The sequence below is a fragment of the Pteropus medius genome, unplaced genomic scaffold (genome assembly GCF_902729225.1).
Source record: "Pteropus medius unplaced genomic scaffold, Ma_sr-lr_union100, whole genome shotgun sequence".
NCBI lineage: Eukaryota > Metazoa > Chordata > Mammalia > Chiroptera > Pteropodidae > Pteropus > Pteropus medius.
In genome coordinates this window covers 6,475,307-6,498,395 of record NW_024343733.1, presented here as the reverse complement: position 1 = coordinate 6,498,395, position 23,089 = coordinate 6,475,307, and the positions used below count along the sequence as shown (strand labels likewise).

Here is a 23,089-nt window from a genome sequence, read left to right as displayed (position 1 = left end):
AGGCCAGCCTGAGCCTGGTCCTTCCCCCCCAATAGTCCCTTCTTCACTGCTGACAGAGGCTTCTAGATCTGAGATCCCACAGGCAGGTCCTGGGTGGGTCAAGGGACACCAAAGGGCCACATCCTCCCAGCCCACCTGTGACAGGAATGTGCCCTTAGAGGTACATACACGAGACACAGAGCAGACAAGGACAAAGTCGCCCAAACATATCTTAAATAAGCAAGTAACACAACACGTGGACACATCACACAGCTTCTGTTTTTATGTTTAAAATAAATACCAAGTGTAATAACCAGAAGCTGAAGTGACACAGTCACTTGGAGTCTTGTGGGAAAACATGGATGAATCTCTAGGCAACATAGATCTGTTTTTTTCAAATATGGGCCACACGTTATAAAAATGATGGCTCCGCATTCTCCATGGTGGCTGCTCCTGGTCTCTAGCTTGCCAGGTCCCGGCTGCAGTCACATCCTCAAGGTCTCACCCTGGGGCAGGGCCGATGGGCTGGCAGACAGGGGCCCAGAGGCAGAGCCTCCCATTTAGGGGAGAGGCCAGGGGACTGCGTTCCTGAAAGCCCTCGGGAGCCCTCCCCTGCTCAGTGCTCCAACTTAAAATGCACATGAGGAGTGCCTCATATGTGTTCACCAATAGTACCACTCACCTGCTACTATGCCAATACATACCACACGCATGCACAGGAAAATGTTGGACAAGATGTAGCTGAAATAAACATTTTAAACATTTTCCCATGGTAGCTTCATACTACTATTAGCTAACATTTTCAGGACAATCTTGTCTTAGGGAAGGGCTCATCATTACAGACCGAAGATTTAAACCCACTTCATGCCATCTTTGTGATACATCCAACCTCCCAGACCTGGCTGGATCGCATTTTGTACCACCAGGTCGCATTCCTCCTAGAAGCAGGAGGGTGGGCTCTGCCACCCTCTCGTTTGCTGGGGGTTGTGTTCTCAGCATTCTTTTCACTCCGCAGTTTCTTAGCAGAAACCTTCGAAATACTTTTAATATGGAAACGTTCAAGTACACAGAGTAAACGAATGCCCTGTCTTCCATCCTGCAGTTTGGTTCATCCCTTCCCCCTCTCCCAGGGAGCTTTTCCTCCTGCAGACACCACACCCTACACACAAGTACTCATCTCCTAAAATCGCACAACCACAATACTACCGTCACGTCTAAGAAAATCAAGTCACTCTCTACTACAAACTCACATCTAATTCCCCTCACTGTTCCCGAGAAGTTTTTCGTAACTCCTCTCTCAATCTAGGATGCCATCAAGGTTCATGCGTTATATCTGGTTTTATGTTCCTTTAATGTCTTCAAATCTAGAACAACTCACAATGTTGAGCTATGTCAAGTGTCCAGGCCAGTTATCATGTATCTTTTTTAGCCACACATTCATTTTATGGCCACTACTTAAAATCATTAACAGAATTCCCAAGTCCATTTAAGCAGGCACAAGCAGCCAACCACACGCTGCACCACGCAGAACTGCTGGACGTCAGGGCCCCAGTGCACTGCTTGTGTGGGTGGCATGCCTTGGGGCCCCCTACACACTGAACCACCACTGCCAGTGTTGACACACTCATTTATCTTTTTCTAAATTTCAGGTCACGCTTCTCTTGCCTCCATGGGGCCACAGAGACAAGCGTGCTCATTAGAGCTCACCTAAGGCCCTTCCATTCTCATACCACAGATAAGGGTACCACGCCCCTCCTAGCTCAGAACATGCCGTCATACCACGTAGACTGATGATTTCTCTTTTTAACTACCAGTATTTTTAACATGGTTACCAAGAAGATAACCATGTCCCGGAGTGTCTACACTGTCCTGAAGGCCAGCACCCTCCACTGGGGCCTGGGCTCTGGCCTAGGATTCACCTCTGACAGCTGTGATTAGGGCAGATGAAAAACTACTAGAAGAATTATCCTATGCAAGGCACACTGTGACACTGGGGCCTGGAAACCCAAAAGCCACTTCCATTTATTTATCAACTACTCCTGTGGGAAATCTAAACAATACTCTTACGAACTTTGGGAATGTCGGTGGTGCTTTCAGTAGGACATTCGGAGGGTACAAGAATGGGGTAACATCCTAAAGCAGAAGCAGGGGACAGCAGGTAAGGCCCCCTCTGCTGGGGCTTCCGCGGTCTCTACCTACACAACCTGCCCCTTCTCAGGTGCCAGGCTCATCACCTCCTGCCCTGTGGGGCCCTGCCTCTCCCTAGGGAAACCAGCTGTCCAGGGTCCTGTTTCTTCTCAACACAGATCCTATCTGCACCTTCGCTCCCTCTGTGCTGGTGACCACAAGGTCACCCAGGCTGGGGAAACAGGTGAACTTTGCTTGAGCTTGATGCCCCTTCATTCTCTGCAGTGAGGTGACAGAGCAAGATGCCTCGGGTCCCTAGGCCCCCCCACTCCTCACTTTTCTTTCTCAGAGACATTTAAGACATCAACAGCAGGACTGGGATATGTTTGGGGAAAAAGAACAGGACCCAAGGAGCAGCCCAATAGCTGAGGGCTGATGAGGGACAGGGCCAGGGAATGTGGCTTGGGTGACAAGTAGAGGGGGGCACATTCAGGGCCTGTGTGAAACCTGTGTTGGGGCAATGCGACTGGAGGGGAAGGACAGGCGGGGCAGGAGCTCAGTGCCAACACCGGCCAGGCTTCCTTCACGCTACTTTGGTATTTCCAAGAACTAAGCATAAAACTCTAAAAGCGGCACGCTCACTCACACACGCTCTCACACACATACTCTCATTCGCACATACACCCTCTCACACGCACTCAATCTATTTTAATTTTATCTGCCTGATAGCTTTCCTTCAAGCTTTGGATTCTAATTCTGGACTTCTCTGTCCCAGGAAGCTTGTCCTTCCCTCTCTGGTTCATGGTAGCTGCATAATTTGTATATTCATTTTGTACCCCAATTAAAGTCCTTAACTTTAAAAGAAGAATAAACGGTCTAGAAATCTGACTAAGTGATAAAGCCCCAGCCCTGCACGGAGCCTAGAAGAGGGGTCTGGCCCCAGGGCGCCCACCCGTCATCAGAGCCCTTCTGTGAACTGGGGCCCATTCCTCTCCATGTTTTCACACCAGGCACCCCTATATGCCAGGAATTACAAATGAGATGGGGTCGGGGAGACCCCGGCAACGTGCCCCCTAGTCAGGATGGTATATCCAAATTTCAAACTCAACAACCTTTTTGAAAAACCAGAAAGGCTTACTTTTGAATGCGACCTCCCAGTGGCCTTCTAAGGAGCGGTTCCGGCCAGTGATGACATACCGGTAGCCAACCCACAACCTGCAGGAGGACAGAAATGCAAGGACCTCAGCGCCACTGGCGGCAGGGAAGCAGCCACTGATTGTGCGTGAGCGTATCTTAATAATTACACTGTCCATTAAAGCACTGAACATCTAAAGCATTAATGATTTTTTAAACTTTTGATACTTAATTGTAATAATAAAATGCATTAAAATTCTAAACAACTTCACAGGTCAGAAAAAGTTTTATCTTGGGAAACTCCTGCCAAGACTGTTCCTATTAGTTGATCCAATATGGCTTTCACATTCTAAGCAAGGCTAACCCTGTTTGGGGTAGACACAGAGCCAGTTGAATATAACTCTGTGAATACACTAAAGGCACAGAATGGTACCCTCTAAAAGAGTAAATTTTATGGTATATAAATTACGCATTTCAATAAAAATCAAACCCATGATTATACTGTGCAGTGGTGGATATAACCATGTGCATGGCCTCCCACTGGGTCTCCAGATCAGAGCCAGCCTACCCATGCCTGCAGCTGCCCCCAAGTACATGTCACAGCACTGAGGGGGCTGTGCCTGAGGACCTGGCCGACAGTCAAGGCCACCTGCTGTGTGTGCGCCCCTCACCAGCCCAGCCCTGGAAATATTATCGGCAAGTCCACTGCCACAGAGGGTACCCTGGTACAGTGCCACTCTGCCCCGTCAGCCTACTACCATGCATACAACCCACCCTGAGGAGATGGGTGCTTTCCTACCCACTGGGATGAGCCCTCTTGCTTCTCCTTGGACTTGCAACCACTCTGTGGGCTAAGTAATATTTTTCTCACTTTGTAGCTGCAGAAGGAGAAATAGCACGGTCTCATGACTTGCCAGTGTTATGGTGTATGACAGTGGAGCCAAAACACAGCTCAGGTCTTAAAAGCTCTCTCCCACCTGACGCAGTCCATCGCGCTCCTATGTCAGCATGACAGCCTGTACCATTGCTGGGAGGGGACACTGGCAATCTGGTGACCCCAGCAATTCACCCTCCTGCCCAGAGCAGTGTGGATGGGGCAGCATGAGCCTGCATACCACAAGCCTTGGCAAACACCTGTCTCCACAAGCTGGGGCCTGGGAGATGTTGGCAGTCAGCCAGTTTCCATACCTTTCCTCAATACTATATAGCCTCGGGGGTCAAGAGCCAGGCTTTGGAGCCAGACTGCCCAGGCTGGAACACAGGCATACCCCAGCTAGTGTGTGCCCATGGTCATGTGCTCACTCACCTGGGCCCCAGTCTTCTCGCCCACTGGCCTCCTGTGTTTCTGGGAAGACTGAATGAGCAGGCCCCCAGAAGGCACTGAGCACAGGGCCTGGCAGAGCCCACTTTCTCAGAAGGAACTACCACCCATCTGCGTACCCCTCACGCTAGGCCCAGGATGGCCCATACCAAGCAGCCCCTCCTGACACAGTCCTGGTCCCCCTGCAGGTCAGCAACTAGAGCTGAACCCACAGAGGGAGGACCAACAAAAGGGAATGGCCCAAGGTGACAAGGTAGCAGCCTGTCTCTGCCCCTCTGAGAGGCCCACCCCATTCTCAATGCCCACTCTAAACCCCTGGATCTCCATTTGTTTCCAGTAGGAGGAGCTGTCCTCCTCCAGATGTCAGCTGTTGACTATGCTTTAGGACTGCCACGGCTGCCAACGGCCATGTGCTCAGTGGGCATTAGCCCGACCCCCAGATCCCTGGGTCCCCAACCTAGAACTTACTTGTGCTGGTCCTGCCAAGCAAAACTCCGCTCCGGCTGGTCCCATTCCTGGGCCAGAACAAAGTGTAGCTCCTGGTCGGTGGAGAAGGTGGCGAGGGAGCCGTTGACACGCTGGCAGGTCTGTGCGGCATCCCAGTAGTTCTCTCCACTCAGGTAAACTCTATAGCAGCTAGCCGTGCCTTCGTAGTGGTGCCATCCTGTCGGGCACTTCCCTAGGAAACATGAAGGACGGAAGGGGATTGTCCCCCCCGAATTAGGATCTTCATTCCAAAACGAAATTATTTATGCTGCTCAGAAATCACCCTTGCGAAACAAGGAAAGTGAGGCTCAAGAGGAAAAGCTCTGCCTCTAAGACCATGTACTTTGTGTAATGCTCAAGTGTCTCTAAGACACAGATGCAACCTAAGGTACGACGATATTCAGTGATTCCTCCCATTTCTACAAGGTCTTTTAATTTACTTGGCAGTAAAGACTAGTTGCTGAATTCGTTCAGTAAAGTGGGTTTCATTCTCTGATTAAGTCTGGTTGACAGGACAGCAGAACTCCCACACCGGCTCACTGCAAGGCCTGGCAGGACTGAGCAGGGAGGCTCCCCACCTACATTGCCCTTGCTGCCCCAATATGCCAGCTCTCCAGCCACCCCGCCAGCAAGCCCACTGTTTCCCGAGCCTGGTCCTTGGCCCTCCTTTTCTGTTCACATGAGTGCTGGCCAGTACTCGCCTAAAACAAGCTCAAGAGATTAGAGCTGGAAGGGCCACTGAAATTGTAAGACCAACTCCTACTTCCCACAGATGAGAAAAAGAGGCCCAGGTGGTTCCACGGTGGGCAAAGGCCGAGTAGCCAGCTGGAGCCTGCGTCTCTGTTAGACAGGCCGGGCCAGACATCTCGCCAAGCAGATCCACCCCAAGGGTTGAAAAGGCCCCCATCCCAAATGGCCAGCCTTGGGTAAGGGCAACAGCTTGTTCTATAGAACCTAGAACTTTCAAATGCTGGGGTACTGCTTCTGAACTAATAGTACACTGATGAAGAGTAACAATCTTTAACAAAGTCAATTAACAAAATGCAATTTTTAAATATACAGTCTCTGGAACTAGTAAACTTCTTAAAGATTGATGCTTGTGTCTTTATTACTTAGAGCACATGTGTGTGTAACTTATGAACACAGGGACAGAGATTATGGGACAGGAAACTCTGGTCCCCGAGCCAGTGAGGCATACCACAGCACTGCTACAACACAGCAGGACACCATCACCTACCCACGGGGAGGGCCTGCTTACACAGGACGGAACACGCAGGAAGGCCTTCCCTGTAAACAGGAACCAGCCCTTAGGGATCACCGAGCAGGGGAGGGGAGATGCGCAGTGTGTGGCATGGGTGTGAAGGCAGGGGATCACGAGGTAGCCTTTGCTGTGTGTTTCTAAGCCTTCTTCCCACAATGTGTTCAACCTTCCATACCCCCTGTAGGTGGATACTGTCCTGTCTCTAGGTTAGAGCGGGGAGACACTGAGGTGTGCAGCAGCCGAGCATCTCGGCTGGGCGAGTGGCAGTGCGGGCTTCCATCCTGGTGCCTCACCCACATCCTGGGTCCAGAGGAAGCCCTCTGGAGACAGAAGACAGCGAGAGGGGGCAATGGAGGGAGGGAACATTAGTTTCTATTGGCTTATCTTTTTTTATCTTTTGAACTCTGTCTCATTATTCCCTAGGCAGAAATATTACCTATTCAAAAGAAAGTAGGTAAGTGACCAAAGTGCATGAGACTAAGAGTTGTGAGTCCATGGAGCTGAGTCCTGGAGTCGCCTTATGTGACCTCTCAGAGGTGCGGTCTCCTCACTTGCCAAGCTTACACTATACCCCTGCAAGACTGTATGTGTCGAAGCCAAGCACAACGTCAGGGCTCAGCGGCCGGCTGACCCCACTACCTGGCTCGCAGTCCCCATCGGGGAACCAAGGCTTCCCACGAGGTTGGAGCTACGAGGAGCACTGGTGGCCTTGCAGGGTGCAAGCGGACCTCCAAAGCACTTCCCAGGGCTGAGCGTCTGTGAGGTGAGGACTAACGACCATCCAGCACTGAGGCCTAGGATTCCCTGTGTTTCTCTTGCAGCAGTGAGTATGCTCGTCATGCCTAAGCATGTCTGTTCGGCTGTGGTTTTTCTGCCTTTCGACTTTCCTTAATTTTGTTGTGCTCCTTTAAAATCTTAATGTCACAGGGCATTCATTAAATACTCAATTTTTTTTTTTTTTTAAACAGAGGCAGAGACTTCCCACACCATCAGCTGTATCTAGTCTGTTTCCAGCTATGGTAGGGCCACTGCAGCCCAGCCCTGAGAGGTAGCCACCTCTTGAAAACAAGCAGTCTGGTTCCAGAGGCCAGGTTCATGTCAAGGCTTCACTACTCAGGGCCTGGATGGCTTTGTGCAGCCTCATTCACAAAGAAGGGTGACAGTTCCCGACCGCCCTGAAGGGCCCTTTTAAAAGACACCCCACACACAACCAAGTGGGGCCTCAAGTCTTAGCTCATGAACAGGCAGGTCTGCAACTTACTGCTGAAGCGGACGGCCTGCGCCCCGTTCACCGCGTGGAAGTGCATAGGGTTGCCGCCTCGGGCCCTCCCCTGCCGCGGATCCACAGCCTCCTTCTCATGGTATGGACGAGACTCCCCGGTCACTTCTGAAAGCAAAACGAGAAGTGGGCAGTAAGCACCATCCCTACAGCAGCGCGGTCAGACTGACTACTTGGGGCTGGGAGGAACTTTCCAACATGCTACTGCTGACACAGCACGGGGTCAGCCTTTTCTGCTGAAAACCTCTCAGTAGGCTCTAGCCCCATGGGGATTCTTTCCAGAGCCCAGGCTGCCCTCCCGCCCCCAGAATGCCTGGGAGTCTCCCCCGTTAGCACGAAGGGGGATCCACTGTGTATGATCCCTTCTGAAATGCTTGGCACTGGGCCCAAGTCGCCATCTGCCCACCTGCCTGCTGGTCCTTCTCACAGCCTCAAGGCCAGGGCCTCGATACATTCCTGCCTGGTTCCCTGGCGCCCAGCACAGGCCCTAGTGTGTAGCAGGCCTCAATGCATGGTTGGAGGTATGAACAGGAAGCTGCTGGTCTAATGGTCATTTGTAGGTCAGTCCTTCCATGCTCTTTTCTGTGTTCAGATCCTCTGAGAGAGGAGAATGACTCTCTTCTCTCTCAGAGAAGAGAGAATTTCTTCAAGGCACAGAACAGGAGAGAGCCAGAGGCAATGTCCCTCCTGAGCCGCCCTCCTCCCCACTCTGCCTGCATGGGGGGCATCTTGGTGTATAGTGAAAAATACCTGGTGCAAGGTTAGGACAGGGACAAATGTGGTCTGCAGAGCCACAAAAACAGAACCACAGACACATGAGCCTTGATGTGCCTGGCTGGCCTGAGGCAAAGGACACACGAAGTGGGCCTGGCTTGGCTTGGCAAGAGGGTGTGGCATGACATGGGAGGTGGAGGAACATGATGGATCAAGGTCAAGGGGTTGCGGGGTGGGGCAGCCTCCACTCTGGGGCTGGCAATTAGCCCCACTGACTAAGGCTTCTCCAACCGTCTGGTTCTGCTAGTATCACAGACTCTAACATTTTTATTTCATAAATAATCTATTTTTTTCTCATAGGCTAACAAATATTCAATGTAAAGTATCTGAGAAATACTAAAGCTTGTTAAGACAAAACATATTAACCATTATTACTATGTTAGGGTCCACCCTTCCAGCCTTTTTTCTGCATAAATCCTTAAAAATATTTGGATCACACCAAACACGATCTTAGAATTTGCTTTGTAAGCTTAAGACTATAAACTGCTTTCCATATTCTTAAATAGGCTTAAAAAGATCACTTTTAATGGCTGCATAGTATTCCATGAATGGATTCCTTTAATTACCACAATCTCCTACGGTTCAAGTTTAGGTTGTTTCCATTCTTCCATTACTCTACGGAAGGTTGCACTGAAAGACTGGTACAGAAATCTGTGTGCTTCATTATTTCCTTCAGATACCCTAGGCAGTCACGAGCCCTAGCAGCTTGGTTCTCTCCCCCACTGAGTGTTCAGGAGAGTACTTCCAGCTCCTCTGCAGTCATGGTATGGGGATCAGATGCCATTAGATTGCGAATCCTTCTAAAATATAAAATGTGCTACCAGCGTCTGCGATAAACTCAACGTAAAGCAAAGACTTCGAAGAAGCATCTTCGAGGTCTTTGGGGTGACCTTACCACCAACACAGCCATGTCATTTGCTGCTGACTCTGCAGAAGACGGCCTGTGGCTACAGCTACTCCCTTCTAACACCCAGCCCTAGGTGCCGGTGACACCAACTCTCTAGGACTGGGGTGCCCCATGCATATGTCCGGGCACCAATGTTCCCGGGAGGAGACTGTTGGCTCTGGAGCAGTGCTACACAGCCCTCCTCCACTCTTCCTGAGGCAGGCAGAGGATCAGGAAGATGCATGCTGGCCTTCTGAGGGAGGGTGGACTTACAAATGGAAGATGAGGGAGGGGAACGAAAGGGCGTCCCGGCAGATGGCATAGCTTGGGCAAAGGCGGGCATGTCTGGGACAGGCTTGAGGACAAGCTTGGGTGTGGTGGAAGCTACGCCTAAATTCACATCTCCCTTCTGTCTGCTGAAACGAGCAAGACCTGTGATTCCACTTTGTGTCTTGGCCTCTTCCCCAGACCGAGCACAGCACCTGGTATATAACAGGCTACAATGCTCACAGAAAGACAGATGGATCTAGGACAGAGATGGGAAGAGAAAGAAAAGGTAATAGAGCACTCTGCTGGGTTGCATGGGCACTGAACACCAGGTGGCCTAGATGCTGACTATGCTGGAATAAGGCCATCTGTGGCCTGGGGGAGTGGGGTGGGGGTGGGGTGGGAGCAACAGGTGAAATAGTTAAAGAAAAAAAGCCTAGTGGTGATGGAGGAAGCTCCTTTGTGCTGAGCAGGCTTCTCTGTGGTTCGGGTGGCAATTCTGAGCCCTTCTCTTTTCCATCATCTTTTTTCCTATCCAAACACCCACGTCCATCTCCTCATCATTCATCTATTCAGTGCTCATTACGAGCAACCACAGAAACCCACCAGGACAGACACGGGCCTTTGCCAGCAAGAAGGGGAAGGGCTTGGCTGAGAGGATGGTGCTGATGACAGATGAGGGATTCCTGAGTATGCTGGAAGAGCAGGAGACAGAGGCGGCTGGAAAAGAGGCAGAGCCTCCGACGATAAAGAATTTTCTTCTGAGACCCAGACAGCATTTTCCCCTTAGGGTCAGCTCGAGGGTGTGCAGTTATGCAGACACCCCAAAGCAACTTTCCCTCCTCCTCCATCCTCTCTCCATCTCAGTGTGCCAAGCGGGGAACAGCAGTGGGCAGTGAACGAAACAACAGATGATCCTGGCCCCCCTTAGAGGTCACACCCTCCTCGGCCCTCTTTTTCCATCCAGCAACTGGTGGCCACTGAAACGGGGCCAAGCCCAAGTGTGTAACACAACCCCAAGCCCACCCCTAAAGTCTTGGAAAGAGTGCTTCTCCCTGAATCTAAGGCTGCTGTCTGTGCTCTTCTCTCTTTGGGTGTCCTTGCCAGGACTTCAGAGCAGCGCTAGCCACCAAAGACTGAATGGGAGCCAAGGAAGCAGATGTGAGACAAGGAGAAGCCAACATGAAGTAGCCAACATTACTACTGAAAAAGTGAGGAAAAGGGAAATATTTTGCAGATAAGAAAGCAGGCTCAGAAATGTTGAGACTTGCTTCAGAGCAGAAGTGTAACACAGGGGAGGTGGACGCTCCTCTTCCAAGTCCACAAGACCTGAGCCACCCCCACCGCGTGGCCACCGAAGTCTGTCTCCGTCTGATCCCCTGGGCAGCTGCCTCCTCTCCTGGTCTCTCCTGGCCTCCAGCTCCTCTGGGGGCACCAGGCATGCCAGGGTTTCTGCTTTCCCAGACCAGGCCTCCGTGGAGACCTGGGGGGCTGCTGGAGAGCCTCAAATCCAACAGAAAAAATGAGTCAAGACAGGCAGTGGCATGCTTGCTTTCTAATAGCATTTGGAGGCAAATGAGGATTATTTGCAATAAAAGACAAAATGTGAGTGATTCTAATTTGTTCTTCTAGAAATTTAAAATCTGTCCAACTATGGCTTAGGGTCTAGAGGAGCTTGTAATTTCTCCAAAGAAAAAAGAAGGTGAGACAGACTGGAGCCCCTTTAGCACTACAAGGTGTCAGAACACACATTACTCTCCTACTTTATACCAAAACAGGTTTAGAACCAAAGTCAAAAATCGAATGTCAATAAGTCAAATAACACTTGCTTATTTACCAAAGCGGGATTTCTAACATCAGAGAGCCTAAAATATGAACTTCTTAATGGTATTTCCATCATGTCACGCATGTTCTTTAAATTGATTCCTTTCCCTCCCAACTAGGGCCGGGGTGGCCTTACTAATGAGACGCTCACTGAAGAAGCTAAAGGTCTGCTTGCCCAATGACCACCATCTTTGACTCCATCCTACCAAGGTTTTGAGTCCTATGCTTCTGAAATACCAACACGAGCACTTTTGTTTCCCCATTTTACGTTCACGTGGACAATACATAATGAAACAATAACTACAAAAAGGTAGACTTGTAAGCTCCAAATTCAAAACCTCCCTCCTTCCTGTTGCTCTTGGGTCCACGAATGTCTCAGGCACAAGTTCACAGAGGGAATGTCTTACCTTCTGCTGTTGCCTAAGACAGAAGGGGAAGCTACCAGACAGTCCTATGACACTCAAGCTGTGTCCTTGCATCTCAAAAAACCCACAGAGATATGGCAGAAGCAGAATGACCTGAGTAAGCCCCTTCATCTAAGGTCTTACTTCTTACATATGTACATCACAAGATGAAACAGAAAACCCTGCCTCCCCTTCTCCTAGCCCGCTTGCTCCTAACTAATTTCCCAGAGACACCTGTTTTATTTACTTCTTCTGATATTTATGGCCATAATTCCAAATTGGTTTACATGGCTATTTCTAGTTTTATCCACTTTAAATGTTACCCAGTGACTTATGCTAGGGTAGGTGACGGTTTAACTAATATATACTCTTACTCACCTTCCCAACAGAGTAGAATAAATTTTGTAAAGTCAGCAGAATAATGTAATAATGTAAGTATTCTTCACTTGTGAGTCAAACAGCATACTAAAGTCATTTTAATTCTTGAACAACTTTGTTTTCTTCCTGGAGTTACTATTTGCATCGATTTTAAACTTTATTTGGTTTTCTGGCATATCTACCAATTTTTCTGAGCTGCTACAGCAGATAACAAAGGCTAGCAATAAAAATTTTAAACACTCAACCCTGCAACAGGGTCTCCCGGCTCCTTTGTTTCCTGGGAAGCTCCTCCTACGCCCCCCAGGTTCCAGCGCCAGAGTAAGAGGGCTGCCCTCTGGGCTGGAGCCTGGCTGGGATCCTGGGGTCCATGTGTAGCCCAGCCGTCCTGTACCAGGATCCTGTTTCCCCGACCCCAGGCCATCTTCATTCTTGCTTTACCTTCTCCTTTTTCAAGATCCTATCTTCCTAAGAAAGGGTAGGGCAACTTTTTATGAGTTTGTCCGTGTCTGAAAATTTCTTTATCCTCGGGCCCAAGTGGTTTCTCCAGGTATGAAAATCCCAGATTAATGTTTTTAAAGCTTCCGGTTAAAGATATCAGATTGAACAAACATACTTATTAACTTCTAGCCTCTCCTGAAACTCACTGAAACAAGAGTAATGGAATTTTGAAAAAGGCATAGTCACAAGGACAAACAGAACTGGGAAGAAGATGACAAAGTTCTAAAAACTGGAATACGGAGGACAAAGTGATAATTAACTTAGAGAAGGTGACCATACATTGTAATTTGCCTGGGGACAATGTCTGTTTAAGCCTGTTATCTCAGCATCCTATCTTAAAGTTTTTAGTATTTATGAGTCTCCAAATGTTTTATTTTAGAAATAAATCACTCTAAACTTCTTTGAGGCCCAAAAGCTAAATCCTAAGCCAACATCTGGGAAAGTAAAAAAGTAGGGAATCTGGCACTATTTAGCAAAACTACATATGCACTGACCTTTTTGACCCAGCAATCCAACATTTAAGAATTTTCACTTGAAGGTACATCTCCACCAATACAAGGGAGGGGAAAACATATGCACAGTTATTTATTGTGGCATTAAATTTAATAGCAAACCAATGGGAACAACCTAAAGGCCCACGCACAGGAGATTGGTTAAATAAAGTATGGTATATCCCTAAGATGGAGTGTAATATAGCTACAAAAAGTGAAAAAGATCCTATGAATTAATTTTAAAAAAGCAAAAACAAAGATAAGGAAAGATAAGCCAGAAACTAATCAAATTAGTTACCTGTAGGCTGTGAGTGGGAACAGGGCAAAGGGATAGGAATTCTTCTAAGAATCTTTTTATACAGTTACGATTTTTAAATCTTGTTTATGTTTTACATATTCTAAAAATAACTCAGTTATACACAACCTTGTAACTATACTAAAAACCATGAAACTATATTTTAAAAAGAGGTAAATTTTAGAGTACATGAATTTATACCCCAATAAAAAAAGTTAAAAATAAATTAAATCAACAAGATGAGGAGGCAGTCCTAAAACTGTAGAAACACAATAAATGTCAACATTATCGCATAGAAGAAAAAAAATGAATGAATCTTAGTGACTTTTGACTTGTACACCCTCAGTAGGAAATAATCTAATAACAGAAAGAACTGCAAAGAAGTCCTGGACTTTACCTAGTAGACTTGTTCTTAGTAGTGGCATAGAAGCAGTAATTCCCAAACTCTTTTATGTGTATTTTAGGATTGGCCAAATGAGTATATATACCAATGATGCTGGGAACCAGGGTACTTACTACTGGAAAAGAGAGATACAAGTGTGAGATGGGAGGAGGAGAGAAGGAACTCTAGGGTAGATCAGAATCGGGGCTATCAATAAATATACACTTATTTTTTTAAAAAGGTTTTAAAAAATATACACTTATTATTTTTTAAAAAAGGTTTTTTAAAAAAGCTATACCCACTGAAAGTGCCTAGAAGCAACGATACCGAAATAACCACGAGTACAGATAACAGTCAGATCTTGGTTTTTAAATACCATTCCTCACTAAAAAGAGCAGGGCTCCTTAGAGAAAGGGTGATTTCATATCTAGAGAGCTAAAAAAGTACAAGATGAGCTTGGATCTTGTAGTCCATAAGATAGAAAGCTCTTTATAAAATAATATCATTTATTAAGTGTAGTGTGTATGGCAGAATTACAAAATCACCATTTTTTAACCACCACTCTTATAACTGATTCAGGCAAGAATCATCCACAAAACACTTGGGTATAAGGCTATGGAGAACACCTAGACTACTACACCATGGATTATTTATTCATTATTTATTCACTGATTACTCTTCATTATGAAAGGGGAAAAATCATTTACAATAGTGAAACCTGGCAGACATTAGCTCAACCAAGTGATCAACCGAACTTCAGCAATAATAGGACAAAAATGACCTCATGTGCCCCTTGATGTGACAATTCATGATTCACTGAAAAAAAAGTCTCACCTGAACTAAAACATGAGAAAAAAAGTCAAAAGTCAAAATTGAAGAGCAGTCTATAAAACTGGCCTGAATTCTTCAAATTCATCAATGTCATGTAAGATCAATAATAATTTAAAAAAAAAAAAAAGCTGGGGACACAAAGCAAGATAGCAAGAAAATACAATATGTAACTTTTGAATAAACCCTAAGGAAAAAACCCATAAAAGACATTTTTGGGACAACTGAAAAAAATTTCGATATGCACTGTATATAACAGTATTATAGTAAGTTTTCTTGCATGTGAAAAGTATATTGTGGTTAAGGGATTATTCTTGTTCTTAAAATACAGATTCTGGAGTATTTAGGGGTAAAATGTCATGATAGCAGTAACACTCTCAAAGGGTTCAGAAAAAAAACAACAAGTAGAGAAAACAATTGTGGAAAAATGCCATTAATTGGTAAATGCAGGTAAAGGTTATATGAGCATTCATTGTACTATTCTTGTACCTGCTCTGAAGATCTGAGATTTCTCATATTAAAAGTCAGGGAAAAAAGCAGCTAACACACCTAGATCCCACTCAGGCAACCCTACCCGCCTACCACCCTAGCAAAACATGGGTGGGTTACCGATGAGAAGTAAAACAGATGAGTCGGGGTACAAGTTCAGCTGAAAGCCAAGGTTCTGTAGTTAGGGAGGGGACGGCAGACTCCCAGCCCCCCGCCTCCGCTAAGCTCCCAGAACCTCAGTCTTCAGGCAGATGGGAAAATTCCTCTATAAAATAATCTGGCCAGTCTAAGAAAAAGGTTCAAAAGGGGAGGAGATCCCCAATGAAATGGTCCAGAGGGTTCGCCCTCCAAAGAGGCCCATGAGCACAGAGTTTCAAGTCCCTCTGCCAAACAGCAGACAGGTCAGGACAACCACCTCTGAGGACAGCCTTCAAAGGAAAGACCACAGAGGAAAATAACACAGAAGAAATGAGTACAGAGAGATGAAAAGTTAAACAAAGCATGCCATTAACATCCCTAAAGTGAGACTACATATACCCGTAAAACAAGACAACACCTCCAAGAAAAAGCTCTCTTGGAAATAAATGCAAACGCGACAACAAAATGAAAATTCCTTTAAAGACGTGGTACAAGTAGAAATTTCCTGAAAGTGAAATAAAAAGACAAAGAGAAAACCAGAGAGAATGAAAAAATTGAAGATCAGTCCAAGAGGTCCAATTTCCAATAATAAGAGTTCTAGGAACAGACTAGATAAGTGGAAGAGAACAAATTCTAATGGTTTCTTTCCTCAAACTGAAAGATATGAGTTATTAAAGTGAAAAGATCCACTGTGTGGCCAGCACTATGTACCAAAATTACCATTTCCAGGAAGAAAATAGGTTACTTACATTCAAAGAACCAGGAACTATACCATCAGCAAAATTGAAAGCTTGTTTTTAAGGACATTCTACAAAATAGGACATTCTAGAACATGGAAGGACATTCTTCATTCTACAGAAAAATGGAGTGAAATCTTCAAAATTATAGGAGAAAATGATTTCTAGCTCATAATTCTAAATGCAGCCAAATCTATCATGTGTGAGGACAAAATAAAAGGCAAACAAGGAATCAAAAACTTTTGTCTCCTGTGTTCCTTTTCTACAGAATTACTGAAGGAGGCGGTACACCATTTCAATGAGGAAATGAACCAAAACAGGAAACCAGAAGCGAAAGGGACACACAACAGGGAGAAATCTGATTCTGCCATGATGATGGTGAAGGGAGACCCCAAGATGGCAGCTGGGAAGGTAGGCAGCAGGTGATGCCAGCACCAAACCAGACTGGCGAAGTCAGGGGGCTCCGGGAGAAAAGATTCCAAAATGACTATATAGTGGAACATGTGATGGATATACAATCGAGGAGAAATCGACAAAGAGGTCCTGCGAAGTTCATTTTTTAAAAAATGTAAATTTACAGTCACTTTGGAAAACTATTTGGCAATATCTTAAAAAGTTAAACATAAATTTACAATATCACCTAGAAATTCTACTCCTCCGTATTTGCACCAAGAGAAATGAAAGCATCTATCCCATCAAAAACTTGAACACTAGTGTTCATAGCCACTCTATTCAAAGTGGAAACAACTCAGTTGCCTGTCACATAATGAACAGATAAACTAAATGTGGTATTATCCATATAATGGAATATTTGGCGAGGAAAAACAGCACACTACTGACACATGGATGAACCTCAAAAACACTATGCTAAATGAAAGCAGACAGACACAAAAGATCACAAATTGTATGATTTATTTTATATAAAGTACCCAGAAAAGCAAGTCCATAAGAGACAGAAAATATATGAGTGGGTCTCTGGGCAAAGAGGCGGGAACAGGGAATAAATGCAAATAGACACGGGGATTTTTAGGGGGTGATGGAAATGTTCTAAAATTAACTGTGGTAACGGCTGTAGAATTCTGTACATTTACCAAAATTCATTGACTTGCACACTTTTAAAACCAGTGAATCTTATGGTAAATTATGTTAAAGCTGTTAAAAAGTAAAAGCCTAACAAGACACACAAAGGTTTGTTTTTTTTTTGGTGTACATATATAGGTTTAAATAAAAGTTAAAAAAAAAAAATAGGAAAAGAAATTGACATGATAAACCTTTAGAAGCATTATGTTTTAAAAAAAAGCATTATGCTATGTGAAAGAAGCCAAACACAAAAGACCACATATTGTATGATTCCTTTTCTATGAAATACACAGAAGAGGCAAATCCAGAGAGACAGAAGGTAGATTAGTGATTACCCAGGGCTGAGGCTTAAGAAGAAATGGAAAGTGCCTGCTGGTGGGTACCAGGTTTCATTTTAAGGTCATGAAAATGTTCTAAAATTGATTGTGGTTAATAGTTGCAACTGTGAATATTTTAAAAAACATTTTAAATCAGCAAATTACACAGCATATTAATTACATCTCAATAAAGTTGTTATTTAAATAAACAAGAAGATGATGATGGCGACAATGTTCACCTCTGGGGTAAAAACAAAATGTGCTGACAAAAAGGAAATGCAATCTTCCTCCATGGCCCAGCTAAAAGCAGCACGTGCAGAGAGAGAGAACTCTGGAAGTGAAGAGATGAAGGGGGAAAGAGCCACCTTGTTAAGGGCAAATCAACAAAGAATGCCTAAAACCACAGAGTTGAGAGACACACAGAAAAATATAAAATGAAATAGCTAAAGTCATCTCAAGTATTTGCTTCTGAGAAGTGGAAACTGGAGGGGGCCCACTTTTTATTGCTATTTTTTCAATAAAAGTCTTACAGAACTCTTTGAATATTCTAATTGTGTATATAAATACCTTTAATAAAACTAAAACTAAAATTTTGATTTAGACAATTAAAATGAATTGCTCTTCAGATCCAGGTGGAACTTATACTAGTGCTACTATTGCTCTGATTCCTGATCCTTTCATGGTGACCTGTGTTCTTACTCTTTGGGGCATAATGCTCTCTGTATTCCTGACATGCTGCAGTTATACAAGGAGGTATCTTTTCTAGGTCTTTTAAAAATTACTGTGCCCTTTTAATTCAAATCTCTATGATTTCCTCACTAATTCCCTCCTTTACTGTTTGTTTTTTTTTCTATTTTCTTTAGAAGAACTCTTATTAATCAGATATTGGATTTTCTGGACTCATTTTTTAATTTATAAGATCTCTTTCTATGCTGAATTGTTCCTTTACATAGCATTCTGTTCACATTTAGAAAACAGACTGTGTGTTATTTCATTGTGGTAAAATATACACAATATAAAATTTTAGCTATTTTTTAAGTGCGCAGTTCAGAGATCCTGCTTTCAATTCTTTTGTGTGTATTCCCAGAAGTGAAATTGCTGAGTCAAATGGTAATTCTATTTCTAATTTTTTGAGGAACCACCATGCTGTTTTCCATAGTGGCCGAACTATGCACAAGAGTTCCATTCTCTCCACATCCTCACCAACATATTTTTTGTTTTTATTGCTGCTACCCTAACAGTTGCGAAGTGGTATCGCTCTATGGTTTTGATTTGTAGTTCCCTAATGATTAGTCATGTTGAACATCTTTCATGTGCTTATTGGCCATTTATATATCTTCTCTGGAAAAATTCAAGTCCTTTGCTCATTTACTAATTGGATTGTTTTTGTTGTTGTTGAGTTGTAGAAATTCTTTATATATTCTGAATATTAACTCCTTATCAGATATATGATTTACAAATACTTTCTCCCACTCCCTAGGCTGCCTTTTCATTGTTGAATATTTCATTTAATGCAGTTTTAAATTTTGATGTAGACCAATTTTTTTCTTTTGTTGTCCCTGTTTTGTGTATCACATGTAAAAGGTCATTGTCAAATCCAATGTCATGAAGCGTTTTTCCTATTTTCTTCTAAAGAGTTTTATAGTTTTAGCTTTTATATTTAGGTCTTCGACTTTGCGATATTGTTTTATAAGATATTTGGTCTTCAACCAGTTCCTGGCTCACAAGTCCCCAAATCCTTAGAATTTCCTAAGTGTTGAGAATGATTAAGGTGTCTTTTGTCATGTTAATGAGGCGACTCGAGGGCTGGTTGCCAGGGAACCAACCATGAGATTAGAGGTTTGGAGCTTTCAGTCCTACCAGCCATTCCCCCACCCCCCAACACATCTCCCGGGAGAGGAGAGGGGCTGGAGATTGAGTTCAGTTGCCAATCGCCAAAGACTTAGTTCAATCATGACTAGGTAATGAAGCCTCCATAAAAACCCAGGAGGGACAGTTCATTAACCTAATGCTTCCATGTTGGCCTCAAGCATCTCTGTTTGAGACTCCGACCCAAGTATCTCTTTATGTGGCTGTTGACTGTATCCTTTGCAATAAATTGGTAGTCTAGTGAGTATGGGTCTTCCTGAGTTCTGAGTCATTCAAGCAAATTAACTGAACTAGGGAGGGAGTTGTTGAAACCTCCAATCTAAAGCTAGTTAGTTGGAAGCACAGGTAAGAGCCTGAAGTTGAGTCTGGTGTTATGTTTAGTCTTGCCAAATGCTTTTTCAGCACCTAAACAATCATGTGGTTCCCCCTCCCTACACTGTGTTAGTGTGGTGTATTACATTGTTTGATTTTAGTTTGAACCATCCTTGCATTCTAAGAATAAGTCCATTATTATGGTCATAGTGTATGATCTTTTTAATGTGCTGTCAAATTGTTTGCTAGTACTCTGTTCAAGATTTTTACATCAGTGTTCATGGGATATTAGCCTGTAATTTTCTTTTGGCAAGTTCTGTGTTTTTAGGAATTTGTCCATTTCATCTAGTTTATCCAATTTGTTGGCATACAATTCTTCAGAGTACTCTGTTATAATCCTTTTTATTTCCGTAAAACTGTTAGCAATGTCCCAACTTTCATTTCTTGTTTTAGTTATCTGGATGTTCTCTCTTTAGTCAATCTAGCTAAAGGTTTGTTGGTTTTGTTGATCTTTGGTTTTACTGGTTTTCTCTACTGTTTTTCTATTCCCTATTTACCTTTTTCTACCTTTGAGTTTAGTTTGTTCTCTTCTAGTTCCTTAAGGTATAGAGTTAGGTTGCTGATTTGAGAACCTTTTTTCTTTTGTAATCTAAGCATTTATAGCTATATATTTCCCTCTTAAGCACTGTTTTCACCGCATCCCAGTTTTGGTTTGTTGTGTTTTCATTTGCCTCAAGATATTTTCTAATTTCCTTTGTGACTTCTTTTTGATGCTGTTTAAGAGTGTGTTGTTGAATGTCATGTATTTGTGAATTTTCCAGTTTCCTTCTACTGTTGATTTCTAGTTTTATTCCGTTGTGATTAGAAAACATACTTTGTATGATTTCGATCTTTTAAATTTACTGAGACTTGTTTTGTGGTCTAACATATGGTCTATTGTGGAGAATGTTCCATGTGCACTTGAGGAAAAAAATGTGTATTCTGTTGTTGGGTGATTCTATAAGTCTCCAAGGCTCTGTTCACCTTTCTTTGTTCATTTTGTTTCAAAGACTCTAATTTCAAACATCTTGTTTTCAAGTTCACTTAGTCTTTTTTCTGGCTATGGGGCCTACTGGTGAACTCCTCTAGTGAATTCTTCAATTGTTATAGTATTTCTGCTTGATTCCTTTACAAATTTCTTTCTCTGTTGGTATTTCATTTTGTTCGCATATTGTTTTCCTGATTTCCTTTAATTCTTAGTGTTTTCCTTTAGCTCTTTAAGCACATTTAAGATAGTAGTTTTAAAGCCTTTGTCTAGTATGTCAAGAATAGTTTCTGCCACTTAATTTTATTCCTTTAAATGGGCCATGTTTTCCTGTTTCTTTGTATGCCTTGTGATTTTGCTGCTGTCATTGAAAATTAGGCATGTGAAGAAACAGCGACCTCTCCCAGTCTTTGCAGACTAGCTCTGCATTGAGGAAGACCTCCGTTAATTAGCAGGGCTTGTTATGAGCCTTGGGACCAGCCGGCAGTGAAAACTGAAGGTTTTCTCAAGTCTTTTCTGCACTTGTATCTTACTTGGGCCTGTGTGTGCACTTTTTTTGATTCCTAAACATACATGGCTTCTTTTAAATGCCTTAATTTCCCAGAGAGTGCCACCCAGCTTCTCAAAGCCTTAGAAATTCTATTGTATTCCTCTACCCACAGTCCCTTGCCCCAGGCATCTGAAGCACTGTAGCTCTCCCCTCTCCCAATCTGCCTCCCCATCCTGCCCAGCTTTGCAGTTTTCCTGCATCATCTTTGCCACTTTCACAGCTTTCCACAGCCTGAGATCAGAGCTGGGCTGGTTTTCTCTGTCTGAGCTCTGACTCAGACAAGGAAATTAGTCCCTCAGGCAGACAGGCCAGGCCATTGCAAATAGGATCTGCCCTTCTCCCTCCTGTTACAGGCAGGGCACTTGTATTGGGCTGTTGCTTTCTTGGGACCTTGTGTACCAGACAGGGAAGGGGTGGAGCAAAGGTAAGTAAAAATGCCACAAAATTTCCTACCATGTTTTTTCTTGACTGGGTGTTCATGTGGTTGCTGCAGACTGTTTTCCAGAGCTTCTAAAAAGTTATTTTAGCCAGTCTTTAGTTGCTTTTTTAATGTATCTGTGAGGGAATGAGGGTTTGGACTTTCCTAGACTGCCATTTTGCTGTCCTCAGAATATACTTTTAAAGTTATTCCCTGAATAAGTAAAATAACAATAACTGATAATATATATTGAGACATTACTGTGTGCCATGCTCTGTTCTAAGCACCATGTGTCATGTTATTTAAACCTCACAATTTTAAGAGGAAGGCACTATTATTTTCCTCATTTTACAGATTAGGGCAATGAAGTTCAAAAAGCATCTTGCCCACAGGACTAGCCAGTAAGTGGTGGAAGCAGGGTACCAACCCAGCAGCTTGGTTTTGAGCCCCCACATTTAACCACCATTTTACATGCAGCAGAGTTGGCCACCTCAAACCACTTTGTTCTGTCCCTTTCAGTCTAGGACGCTTTATCCAGAGTCTGGTGAGCATCCCATGGATGTTTTCTTCCAGAGTCTAGCAGGCGCTGGCTGCCTTGCCTTTCATGTTTAAAAGGAAGGTGGTCCAGCCTACTAGAGGCTCTGCGAGCACTAGGGGCCAGATATTGGTGGGGTTAAGGTGAGCCTCAAGGGGAGAGACCACAGTGAGAAAGCTGGCCTTTCGGCTGGGAACCCTCCATTACATTGATCCCTCTTCTATCGCTTCCATGAAATGCCAGTTAATCCAGAAAAGACTCCTCCGATTCCCTACCTGGGAAAACAGACCTGGCTGCTGGCAACTGGGGAGCAGTGCAGAAGATGTGGCTGAGGGTCTCACTTGACTCCACAGAGAATTTCTCTTAATTACTTTTTTCAGTCTCCACGGCTCCCCTGTGCTGGGCCTGGTATCTCCTACTTTGCTGACTTTAAGTCCAAGTTCTGTCTAATGGAAATATAATGCAAGCCACATTTCAACAAGAGATGAATTTTAATAATTTCATTTAACCCAATATATATATATATATAAAACTAATTTCAACATGTAATCAATATAAAAAAGTATTAATGAGATGTTTCACTTTTTTAAAAAACTAAGTCTTTGATATCTGATGCGTACTTTACGCTTGTAGTAGATCTTAGTTTGAAATGGCCACATTTCAAGTGCTCAACAGCCGCAAGTGACTCACAGGTACCATACTGGACAGTGTAGGTCTAGAAAATAAACTTCCTGTCTACTGGTGGGAAAAAAGTCATCCAGCTTTGCGGAGTGAAGAAGAGAAAGGGGAGGTGAAAGAGAATTCCACCAACCTAATTCTATTTCCATACCAGATGCCCACCCGCCTCGGTATATACAGAGCTTCCAAGCCTTTTGGGGTGCTAGCTGTCAAATGGGCCCATTTCCTGGCATTCTCTCTCTCAGACAGGCCCATGGTTGCAGCTTCTCTGCTATGCTAAGTTGGTGTTCACTCTTTCATCTATTGGCTTTTCATTAAAAAAAAAAAA

At 44.2% G+C, this 23,089-nt stretch overlaps 1 protein-coding gene across 5 annotated transcripts in view; it reads right to left on the bottom strand.

Annotated features, from left to right (window-relative positions):
* The window catches only part of DGCR2 (DiGeorge syndrome critical region gene 2), a 74,582-nt gene that overhangs the window by 20,878 nt on the left and 30,615 nt on the right, over nt 1-23,089 (bottom strand). For 3 of the 5 annotated variants that reach the window (XM_039868362.1, XM_039868364.1, XM_039868361.1), the window contains 3 exons: nt 7,570-7,695; nt 5,030-5,249; nt 3,245-3,321 (listed from right to left, as the gene is read on the bottom strand). In XM_039868362.1, the coding sequence (XP_039724296.1) occupies nt 3,245-3,321; nt 5,030-5,249; nt 7,570-7,695 (423 nt within the window). The remainder of the gene's footprint in view (nt 1-3,244; nt 3,322-5,029; nt 5,250-7,569; nt 7,696-23,089) is intronic. The other 2 variants (XM_039868363.1, XM_039868365.1) reach the window with 1 other exon arrangement.